General features: G+C 48.8%; 1 protein-coding gene across 3 annotated transcripts; it reads right to left on the bottom strand.

Annotated features, from left to right (window-relative positions):
- Positions 1-302: 302 nt before the first annotated feature.
- On the bottom strand, positions 303-2,875 carry LOC136449847 (E3 ubiquitin-protein ligase SIRP1-like). 3 transcript variants are annotated; one of them, XM_066450055.1, is made up of 2 exons: positions 2,292-2,875; positions 303-1,671 (listed from the first exon to the last, which is right to left on the bottom strand). In XM_066450055.1, exon 2 carries the CDS (start codon positions 1,592-1,594, stop codon positions 545-547), a length of 1,050 nt encoding a protein of 349 aa, XP_066306152.1. In that variant the 5' UTR covers positions 1,595-1,671; positions 2,292-2,875; the 3' UTR covers positions 303-544. The 3 variants fall into 3 exon arrangements, with proteins under 3 accessions (XP_066306152.1, XP_066306150.1, XP_066306151.1); XM_066450053.1 differs by having other exon boundaries at positions 303-1,676; positions 2,292-2,873; XM_066450054.1 differs by lacking the exon at positions 2,292-2,875 and having other exon boundaries at positions 303-2,283.
- Between the last annotated feature and the right edge of the window lie 22,953 nt (positions 2,876-25,828).

Raw genomic sequence — 25,828 nt, 5'->3', positions numbered from 1 at the left:
ACGATTAGTTCATTACAGGGTTCAGCGAAATCAATTTATTACCTACCTAGTGTATTTGGACCTTTTGGAGTAGAAGAATGTTATTGAACGAACTGGTTCTTTGACAAAATCAAACAGACAACCTGTGTAGCTGAAGCCTAACAGAAGCAAGTAGTTTTCAAGGGCAGTGTTTTGCAATGGTTTTATTTTTGTTTTGGCAAAAATAAGTTTTGATTATAAATGTGTTCATTAAGTTGGTAGACCCGTGATTAGCATCCTGCGGAAAACCAAAATTGACTAGCAAGACGATGATCAGCACCCAGTTCACGCAAGAGGCAAGTTCATACACTTGCCAATTTCTGTTCTTTTTACAACCATGATAACTGTATCAGAGAGAACATTACATGAGCCAAACTAGCACACTGAAAAAAGGCTCCAAATTTCCATGGCAGCAACCCGGCATGCTCCTGCTCCTTCCTATGTACATTGGCACCGATGGGCTCAAGCTGTCAAGCAGCAGCAACCCGCAACCATCCATCCTTATATATTGGCATTGCATTATTGCTCAATTCTCCCAATGATGCGAATTGCTGCTGCCGCTACCGGAGGACTGCGCCGATGGCGAGAACAGGCTGTTGAGCCACTGTAAGGATGGTGGCAACCGTCTGCCGCTCTCTTCGGCTTCAGCTGGCTCGGCATTGCCTGGAGGAGGAGAGGTTGCCCTACCAGTACCATCACCACCGCCGTTGTCATTGCCTTCACGATCCGCATCGACACTGACAAAGCCACCGTCGCCGCTGTTGCATGAGCTCTTGTCGTCGGTGGCCGGCAGCTGGAACCGGCAGACAGGGCAGGAGCTGTGCATCTCGAGCCACGGCACGATGCAATTGGCGTGGAACCTGTGCCTGCAGGGCATCTCGCGGGCGCGCTCGCCGGCCGCGTAGTCCTCCAGGCAGACCGGGCAGCTGGCCGTGTCATCATCGTTGCCACTGGCGATCTCCACGGTCGGCATTGCCTCCACGGCCTCCTTCTTGGCCGGCGGCGTTCCCTGCCGCCCCGCGTCGTTCTCGGCGAGCTGCTGCACCAGTGCGTCGAGGCTGGGGCCGAGGAAGTAGTCGCCCAGCGCCAAGCCATGCTCGCTGCCGCCGCCGCCAGCTGCGCCGATGAAGAGGCTCCGGCCGAAAGGGGTCAGCTGGTCGCCTTCGAGGGCGACGCCGGCAGCAGCCTCCAGTCGCTGCAGCTGGCGGTCCCGGAGCTCGTGCAGGAGCCACAGGAACGCGGTGACGCGCCGCCGGCGCAGCGAGAACTCGGGGTCGTTCCAGTCGTAGACGTCGCCGGCGGCCTCCTGCTGCCGCCGGTTGCGGCGGCGGCGGACGGAGCTGTCGACCGTGCTGAGGATAGCGTGCGCCCAGATGGAGCTCGGGCGGTCGGCGCCGCCGGGGTACACTTGAGCCACCGTGCCGTCACCGTCACCGTCACCATCACCGTCGTCGGTCGCGACCGCGGCCGCGGCCGCGCCGTGAGCGGTCTCCATCTCCTCGAGGAAGCCGCTGTGGCAGTGCGGGCACTTCATCTCCGCCTCTCCCTCCGCGGGGCTCACCACCGCGGCGCACATGTGTCACCAGTACCTCCCGGCGCCCGCCTGCTCCGCCATTGCTGCTGCGCTTCTCGCGCTGTCCCCCGCCAATGCAGCTACACTAATTGTTTGTGGGGAGATTCAGCCGCGACAAACAAATCAACAACGAAAGATCAGATTTTTGACGCTGCAATCCATCGTGGATGTGGATGATCTAATTACTCCCACTGAATGCAGGAATCATTTGGCACGGTAGATCGAATCATTTGCGTGCTCTTGTGATGGACAGATCAGACGCGGCTTCTTTGAAAGCTCGTAAATCAAAAGACAAGGACGCGGTGTTATTACTCAACTAGCAGTATTATCTACGCAGGAGCAAGGTCAACCACCACGCAAGGCAACCAACACACGATTCAATCAATCAGAAAAACAACATGGACAGGGCAACAGGGATGGATGGAACAATTTCGCAAGGTGAACAAGAAGAAACAAACAGAACAAAATACACATCAATCAAGTACCATGAAGAGAGAGAAAATGCATCAATCATCGTTCCGCACAGACAGATGAATCCACAGGTAGCAGGCACACAAACTCCCAATCTGGCGCTAGGATACCAGTAGATAGAAGAAGAGATGGATCCATAAGCTGAATCTCAGCTTTGGATCGGTAGATGGGACGAGCAAAGGAAGGGGGAAAGCGTGAAACGAAGCAAGCAAAGCAACCAATCAATCACCTTGGGCGCAGCAGGGCGGGGGCAGGGCATGTGGGGGGAGGAAGGGGGAGCAGCGAGGCCAGAGGGGGCCGGCGGTCTCCGCCTGCTTTATATACTATTATCAATCTCCGCGGCCGCGGCGGCATCCTCCTCCGTGCATCGATTATGACCTCGCCCCGGCACACATGTTTGGGGCAGTGATTAGGAGGGGCCTGCCTGCTCAATTATTGCGCTGGACTTCTAATTTTAAGCTTTCCCCATCTGATTTCCCCCCTCGCCCTCGAGCGCTCTCGCTCGGCTAAAAGTTCAGCGGTGGTGGCATTTCGCTTTCCGGACACCCCAGAAAAAGAAGAAAATGCCTCGCTGATCATCACAGCATGTGGTGTGGTGATGGGTGCCACCTCAGCTAAAGATTTTTAAAATATATTCTTTTCTTTTCTCCGGAAAAGGGATGATACAATATGATATAGACAATCTCAGAGTTCTGATGTCAGTTCTTACTTCAGGTTGCCATATGCTGCACTGACTGTTGCCATTTGATGTCAGCTCGTATTTCAGGTTGGTTAGCCGCCTTGCTGGCGTGGGCCGGCAAAAATGGAGGACCTTTCGAACACAGCTGATCCTTGTGCATGCATCCAAAACTGTCCTGTTCAAAATTACAGTACGATTATTATCGAGTTAAATGTATCAAGGGGTTCATAAACTTGTCATGGTGTGAAAATGTATTTACAGGTCACCTAACTTGTTAAATGATGCATCGCAAGTTCATACTGTTGTGTCAGCGTTTTCTTTGCTTACGTGTCATTGCCAACATGGCATGTTTTTTTTTCATTTAACCCCTTACAACCAGAAACCAAGCACGTGTTGCCACCGTGGCCACGCCGCAGCAACCGGCGGCTAGCGCCGCCCATCGTCCGTCCTCGCACAACAACCTCAGCCGTGAAGCTGGGCCCGACGAGTCGAGCTCTCGGCTCGTCGGCACCGCGCACCCACTCAGGCCGCACCTGTCGAGCACGTCGTTCCCCTACCTCGTCGCGACGTAGGTCCGCTGCAGCCGGTCGTACCGCTCACGCCGGTGGTTGCCCTCGTGCAGCCTCACGTCCAGGCTGTTGTCCCCGAGCACCGCGCGCTCCACCCCCGCCCGCTCAGCGACGGCCGTGTCCAGGCTGTCGTACACCGCGTCGTAGTATCCCAGCGCCTCGTCGAAGCGCTTCCGGAAGGAGACGCCGCCATGGCTGGCCTCCTGCTCCGTGAGCACCATGACCTCGGGCGATAGCGCGCGTCGCCGACAGGAAGTTCACCAGCGCCGGCGGCATTTGGAGCTGTGGAGTCGACGGCGGCGGCGAGACGAAGCCCAACGGCGTGGCGGTGCTGCTGTCGTCGTCGTCGCCGCCGCCGCACGCGCCGCCGCTCATCGGGTACGAGGTGGACGCCATATGCTGCAGCCGCAAGACGCTCGCCGTCTGGTTGAAGCGGTGGCCGGCACTGAAGGTGCTCGCGGGGTCGGTGGCGGTGGCGAGGAGGCAGTGCAGCTGTAGCGTGCGGACGATCGCGCGTGCCTCGTCGGACCTCAGCCCGAGGACGCCGTGCTCCGTGTAGGTCGTTGGGATCTAGTGCCTCGATCTGGCCGACGACGCGGTGCACTTTGAGTGGCACATCGAGCTCCTCGGCCACGTCGGTCGCACGCCAACGGTGCGTTTGCAGGCCACGGGCCGCCCCTATTCTTGTCAGCACGCCGCGCGCTCACCCTCGCCGTCCAGGCTTGCTGCGGCCCTGCCCCTGCCCTCGCAAAGTGGGAGGACGACGAGGCCCTGCGCCCCTGCCTCTGCCCCTCCCCTCGCAATCAAGAGTGGAGCCGTAGACATGACAGCGGACGGGAACATGGACCTCAACACTCCGGTGCCTGGATGCGGCACAGTATACGTGGCCGCCGTGGTGACCGTGCTCATCATCATCGTTGCCTTGAATTGAAGATGATGCTCCGTGTAATCAGACTCCGCAGCAGGCGAACAAGGTGGTGATCTCGCAGCTCAGCCTCCGTCCGGAGAACCCAGCGGCTGCGGCCGCATGTACTTCCTCGATGTCGCCGCGTATGGGACAACACGACACCGACGCCCACGTCGAAGCCGGATGATGATTGCATCAACTTCAAGCCCCAGCTGGGCGGCGAGGCCGTGCTACAGCAAATGGTCTACTTCAACGCTTGATCTACTATACACGAGGCACGACGGTGGTTGTGGTGGTTCCTGCATGCACATGGAGGCGCGGCGGGAGCGCGAACATGCACGGTGCGGGAGGTGGCCGGCGGCCGTGACGGGCTGACGGCAGCGGACTGCGTTGTAGTATGTTGTTATTTTTTGTGTGTGGTGGCAGAGTTTGTCGTCCTCATGGCCATACGCGTGCCTACTATTGTCACTGAAGTTTGAGGCAAAGAGTAAGGGAAGGGGTACATTAATAAGAGAAGTGAGAATAGAAGGATTTAAGTACAAAAATACATGTCATGTTGGCATGACATGTTAGCAAGAGTTGCACATATGGCTGCGATGGACATGCGATTTACAATTTAACAAGTTCAGAGACCCAGAAATACTTTTTTAAGTTTATGACCGAAGTAGCACCCCTTCACAAGTTCAGGTGTCGCAGATGCATCTAACTCATTATTATATGAATTGATGGATATTAGTGTCACTAGCACTACTGATTCACGAATGTCCACGGATATCCGCATGCCTCGGAGTCCGTCTAAACGCGTTCATATATATATACTCGAACAAACTCCATTAACCAGATGGCACAATCAAAACGCACACCAAAAAAATTTGCTACTTTATAAAAACTCGGTCCACGGTGGTTAGACAGCTCCGGATATGTCGACCTAAGAAGAAGATATTTTCAGGGCCTTATTTTTTAAAGCGGGCTTTATAATATGGCCGCCACGGTAAATCGATTTACCGTTAATAGGGTATTTTTCGTGGCGTGCATCTTAAGACGCCCGCCACGGTAAATAAATTTACTGTGGCGGGCAAAAGAGCCTGTCACGGTAAATAAAAAATGTCCGCCTCGGTAAATCGCGGGATTAACCGTGGCGGGCTAAAATGGACGCCCGCCTCGGAGGCCATGGGGGGGGGGGGGGGGGTGTCGCGGTTAATCATTTGTGTAGTAGTGTCAATCAGCCTACACTAATCTAGAAAAGGTAAATACCACACAATGCATAATTTTTTAAACGAGGAAGTCAAGGGATGTGAAACTCCTAAAGATGAGAATTTTTCCATAGGTATTGATAGCCAAAATACAACTCTAATCCACATTGGAGTTCCAATCCTCCATCAAGGTACGCTTCCAGTCAAAGTGTTGAGCTCACCACAAAGACTTGTGCAACCAAGAAAAGTGTCATCAGTCACTAAGTCTCACTATTGTCACCCATCTCTTCTGGTCACCTTGGCGCCGTCAACTACGGAACTTCTCCACCAAGTTAAGGAAAAGGGGTCTCCTTGGATCCCGTACACCAAGTCGCCACTGCTCCACACCAAGCTTGGAGGGTTGATGTCACTACACGGTCACCAAGATCTCAAGTGCTCTAGCTCACAAGACTACAAGGTTGTACAAGCCCAATCCCTCAAGCTCTCAAGTTACAAGGCATATCTCTCGTAAAGATGAATACTATTTGCCCTGTTCGCTTGGTTGATAAGCCATGGCTAAAAGCACTGTTGGCTGATTTATTGTGAGAGAAAAATAGTGTTCGTTGGCTGAAAAAATACGGCTTATAAGCCAAGCGAATAGGGCGATTAAGTCCTAATTCACTACCTGAATTGTGATCAATATACACTTGAGGGGGTGGATGGAGTGTAAAAACACCTGCTATAGCTTCTATCACCCTTAAGGCACTACAACATCAGGAATTTGAGCAGGAACGCAGATATATAGCCCATGCATCATGGCTAGCCTTTGATTCAAATTCCACTTTTCCATGCACCATCAGACGCCCCGATGCTTTGCTTTTCCCTTCCGCTGGACCGCCCAATGCAGCTAGCATTAGATTTGAATGTTGGTTGGCAATTGCACACCAAATCATTCAGTGCTTCAATTTGACCTGGCCGGACCATACTGTGTGTAGAAACACACCGTGACATGCATATTGTATACCATTAGACAATCTGCTGGGTTGCTCCTCATAGACCTTTGGATATGTCACTAAGCGATCCACTACTGGTCGGCTCCTCACTAGGGTCATAGGATTTAGCGTTCGACAATAAATCAATGTTTTGATTAACACATAGATTTATATTGGTTTAGGTACGAGGCACCCTATGTCTAGTGGACAATTGCCTTATCTTTGTGCCATGTGTGTTATGTTGCTAAGAGCCAAGAACTCGAGGATTAGGGATTGCTACTATAGGGGGACCCTACCCCTCCTTATATAGTCCAATGGTAGAGCTTACATTGACCAATATACTGATCGTATCTTTGTCGATTCCTAGTTTGTTACAAGAAAATAGGAGTTAGATTCAAATGGATCTCTACAGATTGCTTGACTTCTCAGTATATCTAGTCCATGCCTTGTCCACCAAGTAGTCGAACTATGGCATCCGGTTTGGGCCTCCCATTCATCACGCTTGGCCTACCCTGCCCTAGTTGGGTTGTTATCCTTGCGGCGAAGACACCGGGGGCCTACAATAGTGACAACCGACAGATCATCTGGCAGGAAATAATATTCCAGTTGATCGTCCGGTGCCTAGTCAACTATCTGGATACCTCTTGATCGTCCGGTGCTACAATGCTTATGACCGCCGAACCATCCAGTTGGATTATTTGCATAGGCAGTCACCGTTGTGGTTGGCCAAACCATCACCCAATTGTCTGATGCATTGGATATATACGTGTTGCCGGACCATCTAGTGTGTGCCTACACAATTACTTCATTTTACTCTATTTCTTCATCGGTCTTTCATGCTACTCGTTTCCATGCATCCCTAAGACCTATTAGAGCATATATAATACATCTTAACACACATGTTACCCCTGGTGATTGAGTTGTCATCTAAATCACCAACACTATACATAATCATTAAGATGTGCACAATATCCTTACAATAGACAAATATTATATTGGCACAGCTAAACTCATTATGAAACATTCTTTTTATGATACAACTCTTTCTACATAAAACAATATATATTTTTATAGATATTATTGGTCAAAGTATCACCTTGCAAACCATGTCAATGTCCCAATAAACTTATATTTTCAATCGAAGAAGTACAATGTTATTGGCAATAAAACACATTGATGGGTATGGTGTCCTAGGCCTAGTACCATGTCTAGCAAGAGCACATGCGTCACCTCTGCAAATGATAAGGGTTAATTAGATCCATTCCATTTTAAAATTTTCAGTTTTGAAATATACATTCATTCCAATATAAGTTTCGCTGTTTTGAAATATGCCACTACAACAGAGATGTTGGCTGCAGTGGATTCGTGGTGCTAGTCCAATACAAGAGGTGGACCCTGCCTGATGTGTGTTGAGTTGACGAGTACAACGTTAAGCCACATACGGGTTCGAAGGCAAGGTGGAGGATACCTGGCCATATTCATGAGGGGTGGGTCACTCGTTAAGGAAAGATTTGCTACCAAATTGGGGATCTTAATGCATTTTTTGTTTAATGATGGGTTTCATTGAAATTGAAGAATATCTTATAAGGATGAGATCATAACACTATCAATTTACAAAGTTGTTTGGAACCTTAACAGAGCACTGAAGTTTTTTTTTTTTATAAAAAGAAACTGAGCATTGATTTGTATGGCAAATATGAGTACCTGAGAAGAAAGAAGGCGTAGAGCTCGATTGCAAACCCTGTGCTGGATTGACCTGCTGGAAATTAGAAATTGAGATGTGAAGGGCTTAAGTCTCCAGTGTGCATGGTGGGATAGACCCACCATGACCTTGTTGTTTAACAAGTAAGATCTTTCTCTGAATGGAAGATTGGCCACCCTTGCTACTTAAGGTGTTGTAATTTGTGTAAATTATACAGTAATCGCTAGTTTGTTCATAGGGCAAAGAAGACGGCATTCAGGTTCCAGGTTGAGAGCTTGGTCACTCTTATCTAATGAAAAGTCATAATTTAAACCTACTCCCTCCGTTCCGAAATATAAAAAGATCCCAAGTTTAAAATTTATATAAAAAATACAAAGTATTTTGGGTCCTCAACCCTCCTCTCTTAGGAAATATTGAGTTTCCTTTTAAATTTGGCATCACCCAAAACAACTTGTCCGTAATTAAAAAAAATAACAACCAAAGTACACCCAGACAAGATTGATCTTATGGCAAACTGAAGTATAAACAAAAACAAAAAGGTGGTGGGAGCTGGCGAGGGGAGGTCGAGGGGTGCGCGAACCCATGGCACCCGGTAGTGGCGAGAGGTCTGTCCCTGTGTTGTTTTTACACATGCACAGGGTGGCCGCTCGCTCCCAACGGATAAGCAGAGTGCGTAATACAAGGAGCTTTGGTGTGCGCTGGGCACAACACCGTTCGCTCGGAGTCTGGAGGGGCCAGTCTGCGTTGCTCGGCGACACCAGGCTCGCCAGGCCGGTGAGCTCGAGACAACACAGCATGCGCAAGCGTGGCGGTGGAAACTACTCACACGCACCAACCACGCTGCACTACCCCACCAGGACCCAACACCGTCCCCTGCCTAGAGCCACGCCCAGTCATCCGGGTCTAAGGGCCTACTTGATTTCAGGGACTAGAGACTAAAAGAGGGACAAAATAATCTGTTTGGTTCTAGGGACTAAAAGGGACTAAAGGGCTGAACAAAGACTAAAATACCCTTCTTCTTCCTCTGGACAGAGGCCATGGAGACGCCACAAAATTGAGCTCGTCCTTCGCGCCATGGGAGCGAGCTCCGCCGCGCACGCCGCCGCGCACGCCCCACGCTGCCATGCTCCGGCTGTGCCCACCCCGCCGGCGGCCACGCACGCCCTATGCGCCCTTCCCCCATCGGTTGTCTGTCCACGCCCCTCCCCATTGGCCCCGCGAGATCCAGCGAGTCCTTGGCTGCGCGTGCCATGGCCATAGCGAGCTCCGACAAGCCCCCTGCCGCGCGAGCCTCGCCCACCCGCACTCTGGCGAGCACCCGCCGGTGGGGGAGCGCGTCGCCGCCGGTGGGAGAGCGCCTGTGGGAGATAGTGGCGCCGGTCTGGATCTCAACGAGGAGAAAGAGAAACGAAAGAGAAAAAGAAGGGGTGGGGACCCGCAACAAATAAGAGGCATGAGGTGTCAACGTGGGCCATAGGTCCCAATAAGTCTTACGCTCTGCCCACTAGTCCTAGTCTCTATTTTAGTCGTTTAGTTAAAAGGGACTGTAAAAAGGACTAAAATTTAGTTTCAGTCCCTACTGTTGCGAAACAAACGGGCCCTAAATTTCGCCGGATGCGGTGGTGCGTGGTCTCTGGGCCATGGGCTCGAGCGCACCCGACCCCGGCTCGGCCACGCCGGAGAGAAACCCTCTCTCTAGCGTCTCCCGCGACCGAGCTTCGGCCACGCCGGAGAGAAACCGTCCCTCTAGCGTCTCCAGCGACCGAGCTTCTCCCTCGCCAGCAATGCCCTCCGATGCTCGAGTGACAGGCCTACACCCAGGCCCAGCGATGTGGTGGCCAATGGGGAGCGCTTTACCCGCCGCGGATTCGGATTCGAATGGCGAGGTGGGATTAAATTAATCATTCGTTCATCAAATGTCCGCTGCTTTGCTTCATTTGCAGGCCCCGAGCGACAGATCGATCGGTCGATGAGACGACGAATGCACGCCGGGCCCGGCCCAGCCGCTTGACAGGCTTCAGCCGCTCGCCCCGAGAATATCCGGTCCTCGACGCCTCGTTGAGCTGCCGCTGCGCCGCCGGCGTCGGTCGGAGAGAGCGATCGGACAGGGGCGTCGTCGTCGTCGTCGTCGGTAGGGAGAGGCCCAGAGGGGGATTATTTACATATTTATCATTATTAGGATGTGAGTGGTATAAAAAGTACCATATCAGTGACATAGTGTAAGATACCATCTATAATAATGGTAAATATGTAAATGCCCCGCGAATATACCGATACAAATCCAAAATTATCATGTGAAGAGAAATTGCAAACGTGGAAACGAACGATGTAGATCCATGGCTTTTGGCTTTTGGGAAGTACAGTACCAACGATTGTGGAAGAAGACCAAGAATTGGGATCTCCTCGGGCCACCGTGGGGATAACTGTTGCCCGGCTGCGGCACCTTTGCGGCGACATTCCGGTCGTAGGCTCGCGGCGTCGCGTGTCTGCCTTCCGGTCACCGGTGCGCGGCTATCCTAGGGTTTGGGGATAAGAGGGTTGGATGGAGCCTGGGAAGGTCAGGAGCAAAGTCGAGAACAAAGAGGCGTGAGATCGAGTCGGGAGTTGGGAGTCAGGAACCTGGACTTCGACTCGGCTATGTGCACGTCTGCCAGGTCCGACTGTGGATTGAGCCAGCACGCGTCACACGTGTGCCGTGTGACCGTACGCATTCTGACGCTCGAAAGCATGTGCTCCATACACGTGAGATGATTAGGGAACATGGATGGAAAAAAGTTAGTTGATAAAAATGAGGTAGAGCGTATATAGAACTTCACCAATATATCGGTCTATCTATCTATGTATATCGTATATATATATTGATATTTGACGTAACAATTATATTCTAATATGCAATTTGGCAAACAAATGGTATAGAAGAAGTTTAAACATAATTACCTTTCGCATCAAAAGCACATGAGCAGAATTTTTATTCCATAGTCTAGATAATTTATCATACATCAAATGATCAAAACAAAAAAAAAGCCTAAACAACCTGCAACTAAAAATTTTAGTAATGAGTAACTGATAAATGAGGGAACATGTAAAAAAGGTTAAACATAGTAGAAAAACATACCGATCCTAAACCTCTAAGAACATCGAGGCTCTGTTAGACCTATCATCGGCTCCGACTTCATCTCTTCTCCCCACAGCTTTTATCTCCTCCCCCATCCATCACCATCCACCAGTGACCAATTCAAGTATTCAACAATCACACAAAAAAAAGCAAAAATCACCGGCCCACACTCCACAGAGCAGCGGGCAACAGTGAAGGCTGCAAGCATAGCGCGCTGCCCGTAGGCGCCCGGCCGCTTTGCCACAGCTGCGCAGGGCCATCGTGGCCCACGGCACCGCCCGCCGGCTGCCTCTGCCTCTGCCCTCCGCCCTGACCCTTTTGGCTTGAGCGTCGCTGCTGCTACCGAGTGTTAAGCCGCCTTGGAATTGGAGGCCACCGCCCGCCCGCCGTCGAGCTCCTGACTGCCAGAGCGACCGCGAGTCAGCGATTGCCCCATGCGCGTGCTTTTGCTTGCCCTAAGGGCCAGCCCAAACAGTGGAGTGTGTGGGACAAACAGGTATGATGGGCCCATAATTGGGCGTCGTAGGCCAGACAGCCAAACAACGCAGAGCCGCCGAGCGTCTTCTACCTCTGTTCCTCCCGTCGCCCATTCGGTGGGACCTCGGAGCTTGGTCGTCGGCCGGTGGGCTGTAGGTAGGGGTCCTAGGGGTTGTACTCGTCGGAGAGGAGGTAGGGCAGCCGCCCTATAGTCTACACCTCTGTAGTCGACGCAGGATATAAAATGGAGAAAAACTCTCCCCGTCGGGTTTTACGGGAAGAGAGGCGAGGAACCATCCACTGTCCTCGTCTAATGCGTCTCCGCCCCGCGAAGCTATTCTTACAGCAATCTTGCACGAATCTATAAAGTTTTCTGGTCTATTACTTTCATATAAATATATTGTACTAGACTAGCAAATGTGCCATGCGTTGCAACAGAATCTAATAGGTATAGGAATCATACTCCATATTATTGTCACTACTACAGATTGACCTATCACCAACACCTTTATCACCGCTGGTATCATTAAAACGTTGGTGATAGCTATCACCAACGGTTCATAATACAAACTGTTGGTGATGAGAGTATCATCGCCGGTTCGTAAGAGCGTGCGGGTTGATAACTATCACCGCCGCTTCGCCTTACCAACCGACGGTGATAGTCCATCATCACAACTGCTTTACACCACCAACCGGCGGTGATAATGTGCTCCTCGTCACTGCCGCCTCGCCATATGAACCAGTGGTGAAGACATTTTCACCGTCAATTTATTGTATGATACAGCGGTGATAACCATGCTGTAGTATAAATAAATCCATAACTTTTTCAAATAAAGTCAGATGGAAACAAAATTTATATAAAAGTTGTAGACCTCGACGAGATCGACAACTTTGTGGTTGATGACTTTTTCATTTGAAACCATTTACGCCTAGAATTCTGTTTGAAGCACTCAAATTTTGAAATTCAAATTTTTCGAATTGTACAAACGACCTTAGATGGAAAAATGACAAATACCAAAGTTGAAGATCTCGATGAGATATACAACTTTGTAGTTGACAACTATTTCATTAGAAATCATTTATACTCTCAAATTTGTATCTGAAGTTTTAAAAATTTTAAAACCAAAATTTTCAAACAACCTTGGATGGAAAATTGACCAAAACTAAAGTTGTAGATCTCAATGAGAACAACAACTTTGTAGTTGATGAGTTTTTCATTTGAAATCATTTGAGGTCCCAAAAGTCCGGCTGGAGTTTGGACGTTTTGAAATTCAAATTTGTTAAATGACCTCGGATGGCGAAACAACCAAAATCAAATTTGTAGATCTCGATTAGAACAACAAATTTATAGTTTATAACTTTTTATCTAAAGCCATTTAATGTTCTAAATATTTTTTTTAAATCCTAAAAAGTGAATACTAGGGGAATGAATATGCTATATGGACACCAGTGACTTAGGGGTAGAGTGGTTAGAGGAGCAAAGAACAAAGGTATTAGGTTCAAGTCCTAGCACCGTGTACCGTGAAAAATAGCGTGGAGTTGGAGCTGGAGCAGCTTCCCGGTACCATGAAGCTGGAGCTAGTGGGGGGCTTTCCAGGATTGAAACAAAATATTTTGCTATTTTTGATCATTTTTGGGAATTTTGAAAATTCAAATCACCGCCGGCGGGTAATATGAACCGACTATGATAAGCTATTATCACCGCCGGTTGCAAACCGCCTATGATGGGAATGTCATTACCACCGATAGCTTACTGCCGAGACCAAAAAGTGCTAGTGATGGGCTTTATGAACCGCTTTGAGTTCCTCCGCCCTCATCCCCAACCTCCGTGCTTCGTCCGCCGTCCGCCGATAACCCTAGCAGTCGTCTTCCCCGACTTTGTCCATCATCCTCGGCTCCGTCCCTCTTCCCCAGCTCCATCCGTCTCCCTGGCTCCATCCACCGTACCCTAGGAACCCTAGCACGACTGTCTTCCCTGACTCCATCCGACGCCGTCCGAGGTTCATCCCCTTTAGTTCCTGTGATGCCAAATTATGCTGCCTGTGATGTCAAATTATGCTGCCCGTGATGCCAAATTATTGATTATACTGAGCAAATGCCACTGCTTGTGATGCAAAATTATGCTGCCCGTGATGCTTATTGGTGGCTTATTATCTAGGCACATGCCTATTTTGAATTGAGCACATGCTGCCTATTCTTGAATTGAGCACATGTTTACTTGGCCGGCCTATTTTGAATTGAGCACATGCTGCCTATTTTTGAATGAGCACATGTTGCCTATTTTTGTTGCTTACTGTTGGCTTATTATATGGTTGTGATGCCCTCACTAATGCCCTCCCCAAATTTTGATGCCCTCCTCAGGTTGTGATGCCCTCACTGAATTTGGCTGCCCTCCTCTACTCCTACAACTACTACTCCCACAATAACAACTCCTCCTCCTCTATACTCCTACAACAACTACTAATACTCTATACTACTTACAACAACTACTACTACATACTACTTACTACAACTCTACAACTCTTACTACTGGTGTGTTGGTTGCTGCTCCTATTTTTGACTACTGCTCTACTACTCTGTACTACTCTATACTACTACTACTACCTAACTACTGCTGCCTATATACCTCCTATATACTCCTCCTCCTCCTCCTCCTCCTCCTCCTCCTATATACTACTACTACAACTGCTCTATACTACTCTATGCTCCTATACTCCTATTGCTACACTTCTACTACTACTACTACTATACCAATACTACTACTCCTAACTACTACTACTACTACTCTACTACTATACCAATACTAATACTCCTAACTACTCTACTCTACTCTAATCCTATAACTACTATTACTCTTACTACTACTCCTATACTATATTGTCCTCCTCCTACTGCTCTCTATATATGCTCTAATGATTATGTACTATATATCATACAGTGCGCCTAACAACCTTATGACTCAGTATTATGTGGATTCACTACTCCTATACTATACTGTCCTCCTCCTCCTGCTCTCTATATATGCTCTAATGATTATGTACTATATATTATGCAGTGCGCCAAACAACTTTATGTCTCAGTATTATGTGGATTCTACGTTTGCGAGTACCTAAGGACGTGTAGTAAATTCAGCAGCAGCTAGCGGCAGCTCAAGAAAGCACAAGGATGGTGGTGAAGGGAGAAGGTCAACCAAAACTTTAGACAAACAGTAGCAGACATAAGTAAGTTTGTCACAGAGAGCGTGCATGAAGGGAATACATTCTTCAACAAGGAAGGCGACTTAACGTGGGATCTGAAGTTCTAGAGGATCAGAAATTGGAGCAAGCAGTTACAAATGTCGGATTACATTTTACCAGACCTCTTTCCCAAGAAAGGTTGATATGTATGACTATCCTTAGTTGCTCATGTATGAATGGTGTGTGTTTGTGAAAAAATGATGAAGACATCTCTAATGTAATAACTTAAATGTTGGTTCATCGAACGAGAATGGATGTAATATATATTTGTCATCGATTTTTTGCTTTATCTCTGTTTTCATTAGCGAAATTCGAATTCAAATTTGAATTCAAATTTGAAAAAAAAACATTTTTTTAAATCTAGAAACCATTAACCGAGGCGGGCAATTAGTAACAGCCGCCTCCATTAAAAGTTTAACGGAGGCGGGCGCCTTTAGGCAACCACCTCGGTTAAACATTAACCGAGGCGGGCTCTATGGCGCAACCACCTCAGTTAATAGTTGGCTTATAATGCCCACCTTGATTAATCTATTAATCGAGACGGTTGGCCAAACGCCTTGGTTAAGGCCATGATTAACCGTGACCTTTGCACCGAGGCAGTTGGCTTGCCCGCCTTGGTTAAGCCAAAATGTCCACCATAGTTAAGATTCATGTAGTAGTGATCAAATCTAGTGACACTGTCACCTCATTGTGCAGCAAACCCTAGCTGAGGGACCCTATGACTTATAGTTTGAGACCTATTGGGCTCATAAACCTGGGGTCCCTCACGGACCGGCTTTCCAAACAAGGGCTTGGCCTAAGCAGACAACGCGCAACTCATGGGCTGGCTCAAGTATCTAAACAGCAGGCTAGAAGGGTGATCCAATCACCGACCAGAAGGTCTGCCCGAGGAGGAGCGATGCCTATTTTCTAACTCCGGCCCACCTCTCCGATCGGAGGGCTCACTTCGGTCTCTAGCCCGCCTCTAGACGGCCTCTCCGACCAGAAGGCCTAGCCAAAACACTACTTCCGACTCCGACCCCACGTCTCCGATCGGGGTACGCAAAAACCCTGCTCACTGCTCGTCTCCGACTGGCGCGATCAGAACTGACTGGGACCAACCGACCAGGGATGCCTGCTCAGAAAGGACCGGGGAACGAACGGAGAAAGCAAGGCAGAGCGCACAAGTCAAACCACGATACTAGGGACCGTACCCTGTACACCTGTAGAAACAGTATTCTGCAACCTCCCTGACACAAACAGTGTTGTAGGCGCTGACATTTTCCTCTACAGTATTGTGGGCGCTATTAACTCCCATACAGTAAGGCCCCCCACATGTCTCAGGGCATCGACAGTGTTGTGGGCGCCGACTTTTACCATACCAGACGAACATGGTAAAAACCCCTCGCCTACCTCAGGCATCAACAGTATGGCAGGCGCTAACGTCTGTCATGCTCGAAGAAGACAACACCACCTCCCACGTGCATCTGACATTCGACAGTATTGTGGGCGCCTACCATCATCCTGTACTCGCTGGCGTGGGCAGCAAGGCTTAGAAGCATACATACTCTCTCCCCTCACTTATAAGGCCACCCCCTTCATCTATAAAAGGGGATGGGCTCTCTCCCAACATTCAAGTTAATCCAGGTCGATTCAAGTGCTTCCAGATTCATTAGATCGATCAAGTTCACTAGCTCACAACCACAGAACCGCCAGGTTCAAACCTCAAGCACACGCTTGAACACTTAGCTCATAGCAGAGCTCCTGTCGCTCTCGGCCCTTCCGACCGAAGCCGACCGGACCTCTTGTACCCCCATCTTTCTCCTTCTCGTTTGTAACCCCACTGTAAACTTCGAGCACCTGGGCTTAGGAATAAAGTCACCGACCGACTCAAACTGGACGTAGGGCATGTTGCTTGAACCAATATAAACCCTGTGTCATTGAGTGCTAGGCCACCCCCGATCAGAACATACGACAAAACTACAAATATTTACTTGTTGGTCACTTTCTGCACCGACAAGACCACAACACCGGACCAATCCGGTGAAGCTACCAAACCCTAGCTAGCTTTTGCATGTAGCTTATAGTCCGTTGGCATCCTGGCCAGTCCATCAGACCAATCCGGTGGTACCAGTAGGAACTCTCCATTCAGTTCCATTTCAATCCACTTCGTGAATTGTCTTGCTTCCAATTGATCTTTGGGCTTGCTCTGAGCTACCTAGTGCTATGTTTGAAAAGTGTGCACCACACCTACTCACTAGACTCATCTAGTCAAGCTACTAGTTTATACCCCTGTCAGGATCGCCTCCCTCCTAACTTGATTACCTAACTAAATAGTTTTCCATTGACTATCATTAGTTAGATAATAAACTTAATTGGTCAACCCGGTACAATACCCATATAGTGCACTAAACCAACCTTCTTCATCTACGATCACGCGGACAAAAAGGATTTGTACAACTTACAACAAGTTCACATCACATTAAAAGAAGTACTTACGTTTACAACAAGTTGTTCCACACTCAGTCCATTACACCATCATCACTGAGTATGAGCTAAAGTCTTTTAGCACAAGAAACATAAGCTTTTAATAGAACACATAGACATGCCACTCTCCATGCATTCTATGTCACACAACTTGTCCATAACAAAGAAAAATAAAAACAAAGTACACATGGCCCATCTTAATTAGTAAAAGACAAGGTGGTCTTATGACAAGTTTCTTATTTTGTTTGAAAATCATCTATATACTTATATTTCAATAGAAATGGAGTGCACCACTAATAAAACTTTTTTTTAAAAAAGTGGTGGGGCTGGCGAGGGGAGGTGGAGGTGCGCGAACCCAACACTACTACAAAAATCTTAATGGAGGTGGGCGAAATGGGTTAATGGAGGCGGGCATTGCAACCACCTCCAATCAATGGTCAAGGTTAATCATGACATAATGGAGGCGGGTGCCTAGCCTGCCTTGGTTAATCGTTTAACGGAGGCGGCTAGTCTAGAACACCCGCCTCCATTAATAAAAAAATAAAAAAATCCAAGTTCTAGAGCCAGCTCTAGCTTCGGGAACTAGCTCTAGCTTATGGAGTCGCACAGATCCATCCTTCGTCCGCCCAGATCTGCCTGTCGTTTGCCCAGATCCGCCGCCGTTGTCCGCCCAGATCTACCGTCGTCGTTCGGATCTACAAAGGGGGGGGGGAGAGAAGAGTGAGGGACATAAAGAGGGGAAGATGGGAAGAGGCATACCTGAATCGCCGCTGCCGTCCGAATCCAGAGAGAGGGACTGGATTTGGCACCGAGGGAGGAGCTGCGGCTGTGCGCCGCCGCCTGGGAGGACCCGCGCCGCACCACCGTCGGGGAGGGCAAGGACCCACGTCGCGGCTGGGGAGAAGACCAGTGCCACTGCTGTCGACGCCGAGGAGGGAGGAGGTAGACTAGCGTGTCGCCGTTCGCATCATGGAGGGAGGAGAGACCCGCATGCCACCATCCGCGCCGAGGAGGAAGAAGGAAGACCCGTGCCAAGAAGGGAAGAGGGAGACCTGTGTCGAGGAGGGAGGAGGGAGACCCGCGTCAAGGAAGGAGGAGGGAGGAGCGCTCCCTGGTCGCCGGCGCTTCTGCTTGTGTGGTGAGAGAGAGGGGGATGCGTGGGGAGAGAGCAAAGAGGGATAAGTGCGGCTGAGGTGAGGAAAACTGAGTGATGAGTGCGGTGATTCCAAACCCGAACTCCCTATTATATTTGTTGGGCCTGTTTCTAGTGGCGTGCCTCATAGCAGACCCGCCTCTAAAAATGGATTCATTTTTGGAAGGCCCGGCTCTTAGAAGGCCAGCCTCAGTAAATTAATTTTAGGAGGCTCGTAATGGCTGATTAACCACGATGGTCACTTTAATGTGACCGCCTCCGTTAAAGATTAACCAAGGGGACCGCTCGGGAGCCTGACCTAGCTAGTGATAATGAAGGCAGTCAAAAGTGGTGCCCACCTCCAATAAAAAAAAGGGTACCGCCACCTAAAAGGAATCCTGTAGTAGTGCAAGGCACCGGTTGAAATGAGAGCCGTCCCTGTGTTATTATTTTTAGACACGCACACAGTTGTGGCTGCTCGCTCCCGATGGAAAAGCAAGGTGTTTACGCAACGGGCTTTTGTGTGCAGGGCAAGCTCAACCCAGCACACCGCACTTCAACCCGGAGCCCGGAGTTGGTCATGGGTCACTGGGCAAGCTCAAGCCAACACACCGCACTTCAACCCGGAGCCCGGAGGGGGTCATGGGTCACTGGGCTGGTGAGTTCGAGACAACACAGCCTGCAGCACAAGCATGGCGCTGGAACAACACACGCACTCACCACCACACTTGCCTACCCCCCACTGGAGCCAAGCTCATCCCCTACCCAGAGCCGTGCCCAGCCCCACCCGGTCTGAAATTTACCGGATGCGGTGGTGTGCGTGGTCTGACCATGGGGGCTCGAGCGCACCCGACCCTGGCTCGGCCACGCCAGAGAGAGAAACCGTCTCTCTAGCGTCTCTCGCGATCGAGCTTCTCCCTCGCCAGCAATGCCCTCCGATGCTGGAGTGACAGGCCTGCACCTAGGCCCAGCGATGTGGTGGCCAATGGGAGCGCTTTACCGCCGCAGATTCAGATTCGAATGGTGAGGTGGGATTAATTTAATCGTTCATTCATAAAATGTCTGCTGCTTTGCTCAAGTTGCAGGCTCCGAGTGACTGATCGATCGGTCGACGAGACGACAAACGCATGCCAGGCCGAGCCAGGTCGGTCGCTTGATGGGCCTTCACTCCTTGTTGATCTGCCACCGCACCGGCCCCGGCGATCAAACAGGGGCGTTGTCACATCGTTGGCGGTAAGGGAGGGGATGTGCAATGCAGTTGTTCATTATGTTTCTGGATTTTGATGAAAACTGAAAAGATACAAATCCAAAATCATGTGCTTGCTGATAAATAAAAAGAAATTACAAAATCATGCGAAGAGAAATTACAAACGTGGAAACGAATGATGTAGATTCATGGCTTTTGCCTCTTGGGAAGTACAGTACCTACCGATGGAAAAGAAAGCCAAGAATTGGGATGCGATCGACGACGGCTCGTCAAGCTACCGTGGGGATAACTGCTGCCTGGCTGCTGAGCCTTTGCGCTGGCCGCACGGTCGCTGGCTCGCTGCGTCGCGCATGCCTTCCTGTGGCCGGCGCGCGGCTGTCCTAGGGTTTAGGGGGTAATAAGGGAGCTTTTCTCCTGTGTGCCATTATGAAAGATATTCTATTTTTATATGTCACTAAAAAGTTTACACGGATCCTAGTGCCATGATGCTAAACTCTTTTATTCAGCACGTCATTCCGTGCAGTTTTGCTCCTAACAGTGGGTAACAGCGCAGTCAAATCACTTAGATGCCCTTAGGCTTGAGAGGCTTTGTGAACTAGTTGGTTTGCTTATGTGCCATTCCAAGACCAGCCCTAGGCTGAGCCCTTGGGCTTCTCCTCCTATATATAGGCCCTCAGCCCTATCTGTTGCCACTCATCCAACTTAAGCTCTATCTCCTTCACCTCTCTCTTGCCACAACCATGTCTCAAGCTTCTAGCAGCTATGGTGGTAGGGTCAAGCGGGTGATTTGCCCCAACTGTCATATGCTTGCCAACCGTTTCATCTCGATGACCAGGAAGAACAACTTCACAAGTGCCCCTATTTTGCAGTTTGTGTTTCCTTCTCTGCTTATTTTTTCCTTTGCTATTTCTTTTGTTGTTGTTTGGTGACAATGAGTTGATGCTTTGGGTTTCAGATTGGAGGCTGTCAGTATTATCAGTGGGAGGATGAAATGGAGGACACTGAAGTGCAGACACCTACAACCCCTGCTCCACTACAGGCAGTTCCCCTACAAGCAGTGGCACCACCTGGTGGTTTCCCTGTTGTAGCTCCTCTGGCCATCATCCAGGAAGGTTCCTAGGCTGCTGGAGTTGCACAAGTGGAGAATAGGATTGACAATAGGGTTCTACAACAGCTTAGGTAGATTGAAAAGATGATCTATGTTTGTATATTTCTTGCTTTGTATGCTATTTTAAAGAAGTAGGTGCCTATGTGTGTGTGAGTAGTCATGGATGAATGGATGTATGGACGGATGGATGAATGAATGAATCAATGTTGAATGATGAATATGAAGATTGTTCATTTGTCCAGAATGCAACAACATATGAGAACAATATAACAACAATTAGAGTACTGCAACAGTAAACTAACATTCATCACATAACTGGTGTTCATCACATAATAGCAGCTACCTTACTGTTTTTCATCACAAAGGTTTCATGGCACCAACATGTCACCAACATTCATCACACAGTAGCTAAGTTACTAGTTTTCATCTACAGCTAAGTACTGTCATGCCATCACAGAACATTCATCATAGAGTAAAAGAACAGTCATGCCATCACATAGCAGGTGTTTTTCCAGAACCACATCACCAAAAGAACATTAAGCAGGCACCTTTCACTGTAGCTGGAGCTTCTTCTTGCTTTTGGTATTTGAAGCAGGGCTGGCTGTGCTGGATGGGCTAGCTACTGTAACTTGGAGCTTCTTTGGTGTAAGTTTCTTCTTGATCCCTATCTTCCTCTTTGGTGAAGCCTAGGGTAGCACAGTCTTCAATGGCTCTATCTCTATTGTAATGGAGTCTTCATAGAAAGAGGCCAGGTGCACAGTTTGGATTGGAACTAGGTCAATGGAACCAGTTCTAGACCTTGTGACAAAAAGGCAGAGAGTGCATTAGCATTAGCAATCATAATAGAAGTGCTGTGATCAATTGAAGAGCTGGTAAACATACCTGTTAGACACACTATTTGGACCTAAGCTTGAAGTAGTAGTGGTTGTTGCCCCCTTGCTCTTCTTGGCACCAGAAGAAGAAGAAGATTTCCTCTTCCTTTTCTTGTGTGTAGCATTGACCACGACCTCATTGTGTGGGAACACCATCTGGGATGGAGTAGCAACCACAATGCTAGTCTCTAAAGATAGCAACCATCTAGGAAAAGTTACATTAGTTATTGAAGTTGTACATGTATCTACAAAGTAATTTAGGTACATAGTTTACCTTTCAGCCTCCATTGTAGCTATATCTTCTGGATTCCCCTTCTTACAAGTGTACCGGTGACGCCCTAACTCATGGCAGATGGGGCACTCATGTTTCTTTGCCCTCTTCTTGCTGCTACCTCTCTCAAGTGATGATTTCATCCTATTCTTCCTTCTACCTCCTGTGGACCTAAGATAGGGAAGGTGCATGAAAAAGCCATGAGTAGCTTTGGGCCACATGCTCTTGTCAGGAATACAAGGGATGGAACCCTCATATGCAGCTCTGAATTTGTTAACAGAGAAGTAATCATCCATAGTCTTCTATTTTTTCACCAAGAATTGAAGTAATGTAGGCTATTACATGCTTGCATGGGATTCCTGACCTCTGCCAAACCCTACAGGAACAGATTTTGTTTGGTAGGCTGACCACAAACCTAAAGCCACTACGTCTCTTAACACACAGTTCTACCACACCATCAGGGGAGACTGTGATCACTTCAATGTCCAGGTTGTAGTTGTCTTCACTTAGCTTCTACAGGATGTGAGACAGAATCTTTCCTTCCAACTTCTTGGCTACCTTCTTCCTATGATTCCATTTTATCATAATCTTATGTCTTATAGTGTCCAGTAAGTCATCTAGGTGCTTTTCCTTCTCAGACTTGATTCAATTATTGAATGACTCAGCTAAATTATTAGTCACGTAATCAACCTTTGATAATGTCCTGTACTAGCTCCTGGTCCAAAGTTTCTTGTGAGTTTCTATAACACCTCTGGTGTTACGAGCTCGTTTAGCACCGAGATTTAGGCCTAAGAAAAATTTTTGAAGCGAGTTTCTTAGATTTTTTATTTAAAACATACTTGAAGCGATAAGCGAATCCTGTGTGACTCAGTTTTGTGGACTCAAATAAATGCCCAAGTTAAATTACTCAGTACGTAAAGATATTAGGAATGTCGGGCAACAATTCTAGCAAATAAGTAGTGACTAGTTTGTTCTATGGGATTAAGCGTGAAAAACAATTTTTATAAACCAAATAAAATATAGCTCATAATTCATACTTAGATAAAAGTTTGAAGTGTAAGTTTAGTAGATAAAAATGCAATTTTGGTTTTGGAGAACGAATATTGCTAACTAGGGTTTTTGCCAGCTCAAAGTCAAATTTAAAAATTAAAAACCAGCTTCTCGCGTCAATGGTAAAAATAAAAAATTATATTTTAAAGCATTGTTATGGCGATTTGTTTTTTGCAAAATAATTACATATCACCCTAATATTTTGTTCCATGGCTGGGTACGGACTATGAGCTATCGCGTGAGATGCTTAGTGATGGAAGTCGATAAGATTTAGATCTTTTGGAGGTGTCGATGATGTAACGCTGTTCACATCCATGTCGCGTCGTCTCATGCGTAGGCAGGCAACCAGCTGAGCCACGCGACGCCTATGTGTTCAGCTGCTGCATGATCTCTCATGTCCTTGCTACTGCTACTGCTGTCCTTGCCTCACTGCCTTCTAGCCGCTTGAATATGGTGGTGCGCCCCCTGCTCTGAATCAATCAACCATTCAATTCAGTCGCATTGCGTCATGTTGCCCTGCCGGCCACATTGTGCCAGGCCACACTGTCCCTGCGTTAATGAAAGTTGGCCGAACCTCATGCTGCTTTCCTCCTTCGTTTTCTATTTCTGCTGTCAAAGGGAGGCCCCAGCTCCTGCCACCCATCGCTAGCTCATTTCCCCTCTCTCTCGCGTGAGCGTGCCTGGGCCCATGTTGCCACGCTGCTCCTTCGCGCATAGCATCGGCGCCTCCTCGCTCTTCCTCTTGCGTCGCTTTTCTCTGCTCTACCTGCCTCGATCGTCGACACACGCCATGCTCGCTGCCCCGCAGCACTCATCGTGGCCGCGCCCGCTGTTGCAGCGTCTCACGCCCGCTGTCGCCCCGTCCCCATGGCCACGCTAGACCAGAGCCATGGCGCTGCCCCTCTGCGCCCCTTGCCCTATAGCACCCACCCAAGGCCGCGTCGCCATGCCTCTTGCGCCACTGCCATCGCCGTGGCTCTAGCGTCTCGCCCTCGTTGTCCTGTAGCCACACGGGCACTGCTAGGACCCCCTCGCGGGCGAGCGTGAATCCCGCTGTCCTATGCCAGTGTTGTAGCCCCACAACGCTAGGCCACGATCGCCACCGCCCGCCCATCGCCGGCCATCCTCGTGAGGGAGCGCTGCGACGCAAGCCACTCGGCCCGCACTAGGCCTACTGCTTCCCGGCGCCGTCACTCTCAAATGCCTCCTCCACCTCCATGACCCGCTCCCATCACCTGCCACTGAGGGCGCCTGAGCCGTGTGTCCCACGCCACTTCACCTCCGTGCCTTGCCGCAGCGCCCCCGCCGTTGTTTTGCTGCTCATAGCTGCCTCGCATCGAGCCTATACCTCCGTCAAGCTCTGTGCCATGGCCAGGCACCCCGTCGTCGCTGCGCCACCGTCGCACCCCACCGCGGCCGGCTTGTCGCCATCATGGCTCGCACGGGCAGGCTGCTGGCGGCCGATTCAGGTGTCGCCACGGCCATCCCGAGGTTGTGCGGGCTCCCGTGCACCTCATCGGTGGGCTCCACGCCGCCGCTGTGTTTTCCTGGCCCAGGATTGACCACCGACCGGTGCTTCCCTATCCGTGCTCTGCTTTGAGAATGAGGGGAAGGTGAGGAAGCGCAAATAGGATTCTTACTGGTTTCATTTCGCATAAGTGCTAGACTTATAACTTTATAAGAAAGGGCTTAGTTAGTTTCAGGGAAACCCAGGGGCCTCTTCATGATTGTACCGCCACCTTGTCTGGCCACGTGGGCTGACCTATTGCCGCTCACGCCCGCGCGCTTGTGGACCAAATCGTGCTGCCGGCCTGCCCCGTCTTGCGTTGGGCCGCGCCCGCCGAGCCTGGACCGCCGCACGCCAGCCCCATCTGGGTTGCCTTGGCCGCTGGTCTAGGCCGTGCTGGGCCGTTGGGCCGAGCTTGTTGCCGCCAGCCTTTTTGAATTGTAGAGCACTTTCTAATTTAGCTTGCAAGGTAAATTTGTAAATTTAAAATAAAATTATGTAGGTGTCTAAAAATGGTGAAACTAATTTTGTTAGTCTCCTAAAATCATGATCTATCTGCTAGTATATTTTGTTCACATAGTTTGATAATATTCTTGGAAGCTATTTAATTAATTTAAGATACTCAATATTGCAAAAATAAAAACTTGTAGGAATTTTCGTGATAAATCGGTGATAGTGTTAGCTCTAAAAGTTTTATAGTAAATTTCTAATATTATTAGCTGCTCACTGTAATTTTTGTAGCTCTAGAATAATTAGTTTGCTAGATACATAATGATGCCCTATTTTGAATATATAGTAAATCAAATAAATAAAATAAAGAAACAACTTGGGTTTGTATAACTAAAACATTTGTTGGGAAACAACACCTTTTTCGACAACATGGAAACGTAGCCTAAGTACGGTCATCGTTAGAACTAGCTCGTTAGCTTGAGTGGCATAAATCGTATTTTTATGAGTTACGATTACAGTCGATTAATTACGTCTTTGCATTGCATCGCATTGCATATCATATAGATACGATGATGGATCAACGGATCAAGTGAAGGATGAGTGGAAATCTAAAGATGGTGTAAAGGTATTCTCTGCAGGAGATGATGCAATGGGCTTTCTATTTAGTTGATGATGGATGATCTGAAGATGCAGATACTAACTTTTTAGTATATATCTTACCCAGGCAAGCCCCGGTGCATAACCCCTACTTTTCTACACTTTAAATTATATTTGTGCATTAAGTTTTAAGGAGTTGAATGAAACCCACTTGCATATATATATATATATATCTTTATCCTATGAATCTTACTAGT

This window comes from Miscanthus floridulus, chromosome 5 (genome assembly GCF_019320115.1).
Source record: "Miscanthus floridulus cultivar M001 chromosome 5, ASM1932011v1, whole genome shotgun sequence".
Lineage (NCBI taxonomy): Eukaryota > Viridiplantae > Streptophyta > Magnoliopsida > Poales > Poaceae > Miscanthus > Miscanthus floridulus.
The sequence above is the reverse complement of the archived record's forward strand: the minus strand, read 5'-3'. Positions and strand labels throughout refer to the sequence as shown.

Bases quoted from the DNA above. Each gene is read 5' to 3' on its own strand.
- LOC136449847 (XM_066450055.1), bottom strand. From the start codon at position 1,594: ATGTGCGCCGCGGTGGTGAGCCCCGCGGAGGGAGAGGCGGAGATGAAG.